The sequence below is a fragment of the Stylophora pistillata genome, chromosome 2, assembly GCF_964205215.1.
Source record: "Stylophora pistillata chromosome 2, jaStyPist1.2, whole genome shotgun sequence".
Classification (NCBI taxonomy): domain Eukaryota; kingdom Metazoa; phylum Cnidaria; class Anthozoa; order Scleractinia; family Pocilloporidae; genus Stylophora; species Stylophora pistillata.
In genome coordinates, this window is record NC_142520.1 from 46,153,376 (window position 1) to 46,158,678 (window position 5,303).

At 38.7% G+C, this 5,303-nt stretch overlaps 1 protein-coding gene across 1 annotated transcript; it reads right to left on the bottom strand.

Moving 5' to 3' along the window:
* Positions 1–1,137: 1,137 nt before the first annotated feature.
* Positions 1,138–2,607, bottom strand: LOC148739860 (uncharacterized). Its single transcript, XM_088749583.1, has 2 exons — positions 2,166–2,607; positions 1,138–1,256 (listed from the first exon to the last, which is right to left on the bottom strand). Exons 1-2 carry the CDS (start codon positions 2,401–2,403, stop codon positions 1,138–1,140), a joined length of 357 nt encoding a protein of 118 aa, XP_088605709.1. The 5' UTR covers positions 2,404–2,607.
* Between the last annotated feature and the right edge of the window lie 2,696 nt (positions 2,608–5,303).

Sequence of the window (5,303 nt, forward strand, 5' to 3'; positions counted from 1 at the left end):
TGAGCACGGCCGTGCGTACATAAAGATTTTGTTCATGTTGACGCAATAGGATTTAGATAGGACTAGCCCGCGCGCTATGCTATAAGTTTAACTGCCTTCTAACGAAATGCTGTGTATTCAAGATCTTAAACAGCATTGAATGTACAGTCGGATTCTCTTCGTGCTAAATTATTCATGTAATTAGCTTGGCACTATTTTATGCAAACTCGCTTCAACTTAGCCTCTTCATAAAACGCATTTTATCATTAATTACGTAACCTTGACAATGACGCAAGATGCACCGAAACGTCGGTTTCTATCACTTATATCTCTTGTCTAATAATTGTTGTATAGTTCAAGTACAGCGCTAGCTGATCCACGAATTCATTCCTTGTCTACAGTCTTCATAAAAAAAAATGTTGTGTATCCCAGGCTTCAAGTCAGTTACATCAATTGCTGGTCAATTATTTAACTAATTAAATTTAGAAAAGTAGCGTTGGCAGACAAACTAAACTGGACTAAAAAAAGTTGTTGTTTTTCACATTTACCTTGGTGACGCAATGTATAACGTTTTCAGGTTTGTATGTGTTGCAACCATTGTTCAGTTAAAATTAAGAGTTAGAACTTAACTACATTTTAGATTCTTTGTTCGCGAGGTTTAACAGCTTTTTGCACTCTTTGGTTAAGCCAAGCAAGAAAATCCCTCATTCTCCGTTTTGTAATTATACTAGATGCTGAGGGTTAAATCTGCATCGTTTCATAAGACAAGCGTGTTACTAGTTCTTATAGAGGATCAAATCAAGTGACCAAATCCCACATGTAAGCCTTATTCTTGAGCCAGTTCCTCTGAAGAATACAAGACCACACCCGTTCTTGTAGATCTTAGAGAATATAGCCAATCCTGTGTGAAACACTGTGTGCATCAAGAATCGCCTTGAATCGACTATCGGTCATCGTAAATCATATATTATCCAGGGGTTATCCTGATTAACCTGAGGCCTACAATAGCATAAAAAAGATTCCTATGAAAATAAGGCCTTAAAGAGGGAGGTAGTTCTACGGTACCATGCGATGGATTCCTCTGAGAACAGAGCTTTTAATGGGGAAGTAGTCCAGGAGATTAATCTTTTCTTAGTGTTCATAGCTTTTTAATCGTACTCACAATTTTGCCAGAGCAAGTGGAAATTTCCTTGGAATTAAATTAAGGCTTTTTCCACCACAATTCACACTCATGATAGTTTGCTGGAAGACGTCGCATTCGCAGGGGTCTAGACACTCTAAAATAAGGTAAAAACAATCGTAAAGATGATTCAGATTGGCAGTTAAAATTCTTAAAATTTGAAAGGGTTAAGTCACTTATTTTGATCACGAAGAATATTCCATTTTATTACACGACTCGGGCAGTCATAGGGCCAATAACTAAATTCGACCAATCAAAATGCTCTATTGCCGGTCAATATTCTCTCAGTATTGGACCGGGCACTGTCCCGAATGGTCCCGAATGATACCGCACCTGTTTCCCTTTGAACTTCAGTCGTATAATAAATCTCTTATTAACCAAGCTTGTTCGGGACCGTACTAGAAGAATATCGGCCCCCGGTCTTTTTTGTACGGACCTCGCTGCGCTCGGTCCGTACTGTCAAGACCACGGGCCGATATTCTCCCAGTACGGCCCTCGCGCTTGGCTAATAATATATATTGAATAGAATGTAACGGTAAAATCACAGTTACCCAAACTACACTTGAACACTTTAAAGCCACAATGTACACTGCCCATAAATAGGAACGAGGATGGTTTAAAAACCGAAGTAAAGATGAACTTCAGGTACACTGTAGGCAGCCGCCAAAATCGAAAAACTGTGGCATGGTAACTTCAGTTGAAATAGGAATAAGTTTAGGCGTATAAATGAGAGAATATCCTTTTTTTCCAATCATCTACGCTGTCTCCTTCAACAGATAACTACCTTACCACTAATAAGCATTCAAAACTATAAATAGTGTACAAGTTAAATCAAAGGGGTATTGAGAGTTACTTTGAAAGGTGAAAGATTATTCCACAATCAAAGTAGTTTATTTAACCGTCTTTTTGTGCGGTAAGAAGTGAGCAAATAAAAAGGTTCACGGAGGTTTACACAATCCAGTTATCAAAAGTACTAACATAGTCCTACGAAGCGATGAAACCTCACCTTCAACTCTGAGGCTAATGGTTCTTCTAAATATCTCTCCTTCTCTTTGTACCTCGCAGCTGTATTTCACGTTGTTTTCTGAAGTTATTTTTAGCTGAAATGTTATGCTGGTACCATTTTGAACAGCGACACCATCTTTTCTCCACGCAACGTATGGGGCCGGCGCACCTTTCACAGGGCACCGTAGGCTAGAGGTTCTGTTAAAAAATACAAACTGCGTCTTTGGTTCTTGCTCCATCTCTGGATTCACTGTATTCGGTTTCAAAGAAAAAAAGAAAAATACCTGTTAGAATGAATATGGTATACAGAACAACTAAACCTCAGACACAGTATGTGAAGCCGGAACCAATTTTACTTGCACATCAAAAAATATCATTCCAATCCTGACATAATTCAATTTTCCGGCCGAGGCAATATAGGAGCTTTAATGTCTCCTTCTCCGTCTTCCTCTCTCCTTGTCTGTCTGTCTGTCTGTATCTCAGATGTAAAGTAATATACACCGAAAGCAAATAAGGCGTCTAATTTGAGTTGCTATTGTTCCAGACACACTAGCCTCTCATACATGTAATAATCCTCTTGTGTTTCCGCGTGAAGACGGGGCTAGTAAGTCCAGAGCAGTGGCAATTCAAATTTGACGCCATATTTGAATTCAGTGTATAACTTGGTGTAATGACTTCTATAAAATAAAATGTGAACGTATTGAAGGTGAAATTTTAATTAAGTGATTTGTATCTATCCCCCTACCTATCTCCCTCTCTCTCTCTAGATACATATATATAGAGAGGGATTAAACTTGGTGTCCGTGAAACAGTGCTCGATACAAATAGTAGAGCGGGTATAATATGTGGTAGCCGGAAAAAAACAACTACTGTTTTTCTCCGACTACCACACATTATATATATATATATAACTAACTGCAGGCAGTACTGTTTCGGCCTTCTGGGCCTCATCAGTGCAGTGCTAATGCTAGGATGGGGGAGAACCGAGACGGTCACCCCAAACGACCCAGCCTTTGTGGTATCGTCTAAGCCATGCCAGAGTGCTCAAACTAGAGTAAACGAGCGAGCATGCGCAATTGCAAGGGCAATGACTCATCCTAGATATAGTGCTCAATTTGGACATGAAAGCAAAGCTTTGTATGCCAAAGAGCTATATCTAACTGCAGACAGTACTGTTTCGGCCTTCTGGGCCTTATCAGTGCAGTGCTAATGCTGGGATGGGAGAGAACCGAGACGGTCACCCCAAACGACCCAACCTTTGTGGTATCGTCTAAGCCATGCCAGAGTGCTCAAACTAGAGTAAACGAGCGAGCATGCGCAATTGCAACGGCAATGACTCATCCTAGATATAGTGCTCAATTTGGACATGAAAGCAAAGCTTTGTATGCCAAAGAGCTATATCTAACTGCATATATATATATATGTGTGTGTGTGTGTGTGTGTGTGTGTGTGTGTGTGTGTGTGTGCGTGCGTGTGTATAGAGATATTTATTAAAAACTGGGTCATTGGATAATGCAATTCAAGACTTTTAATTGGCCTAGCCATTATGGTATATGAGCCAATATACCATAATCTAATATCTGTACATTGTAACATCCGGTTTCTTCTTACAAAATAAAGTCGAGAAGATTTGTCTAATGTCTTGGGTTTTTTTAATGAAACAATTATTCCACTCGCGCTTGTTGGATATGAGATGATTAAAGCGAACTCGGCGCTACGCGCCTCTTTGGCTTTAGTCATCTCATATCCAACACACGTTCGTGGAATAATTGTTAAATATAGGAAGTCTGTGTTTCGATTTTCCGTATAACAGTGCTCAATACATAAAAGGAGAGCACGATATATGTTGAGTAGAAAAATACGACGACTACGTTTTTATCCCCACAAGACTGTTTCGTAATTGCTCACTCATCAGGGGAATTTAATATAAAACTAAGAATTTGTTCATGCTTAGCGAGCGTATATCGAGTTCTGAATGCACGCGGGAAGTTTGGAGAGCAGGAAAATTGCGTAAGAGTAGCTCGAGGCGCAGCCGAGAGCTACTCTAGCTTTTTGAGAGCGACAAAAGGAGCTGTGCGAAGAAGCTTTTTTATTAGAGAGAATGCAAAACTCTCAAAACGCACAAAAAAGTAAACAAACGTCCCTACTGACTGGCCACAACCGCACCACATTTTATACTTTGTTTTGAGCGAGCACATTTGATCCAGTTAATCAATAACTGTGAGTGAAAAGCTCAAAATTAACGGGGAAAATGGAGAAAATCAAAGCTAAATGAAATCAGGTATCAGTATAAAAACTCAACGATCCCACAAATTTGCTGCTTGTTGGATCAGGACCTAAAAGGTCAATGCCGATAGAAAAACTGGGCAGTTCTTCGCTAGTTTCTTCCATATTTTAAAGAGAAGGAAAACTGTACTGCAACTTAACAGGACGGAAACTCTGCAGCCAGGTAAAAAAAAAAAAAGCTCACGTCATCTCATTTACACACGAGCGTGCGTAAATAAAGATTTTGTTTATAGCGGCTCAATAGGACTTAGAGCAAGCACGCGCGCTATGTTATAATAATAAATCCCCTGATGAGTGAGCAATCCAGAAACAGGCTTGTGCCACTTGTGCCTTACAGAAAAACTTTACTTAGTTGGAGCTAGGAAGCCGTCTTTATTAAACGAAAGAACAGAACTCATTTCTAAATGCCGCCACGAGAATAAGTTTTACTTAGCAAATTTCACAAGCCGCCAACAATAGCTTTATAGAATATTTATTTCTGACGAGCAATGCGTCTTCTTTAATTCTTTAACTTATATATATATATATATTATATAGTTATAGTTATAGTTATATAGTTATTATATATATTATATAGTTATATATATATATATATATATATATAGTTATAACAAACTGGTTCAAGACTTCAGAGGTAGTTCATCGTTTTAGTAAAAAGCTGAACTACCTCTGAAGTCTTGAACCAGTTTGTTATAATTGTCAATGCTCCTATAAGAGTTGAGCATTCTTCGAAGTACATTCAAATCAAGTTCAAGAATTTATATATATATACTAATTGTGAAATGTAGCCAGCACTCTTAAAAAGGGCTCAATGCACATTTGTGTAGAGCGGTATATAACATTAAGAGACTAG

What these genes read in the sequence shown, in the direction of transcription:
- LOC148739860 (XM_088749583.1), bottom strand. Translation starts at nt 2,403, where the DNA reads ATGGAGCAAGAACCAAAGACGCAGTTTGTATTTTTTAACAGAACCTCT. An exon ending in CATTAGCCTCAGAGTTGAAG is followed by an intron (nt 1,257 to 2,165) that starts GTGAGGTTTCAT and finishes ACCTTATTTTAG; the next exon opens with AGTGTCTAGACCCCTGCGAA.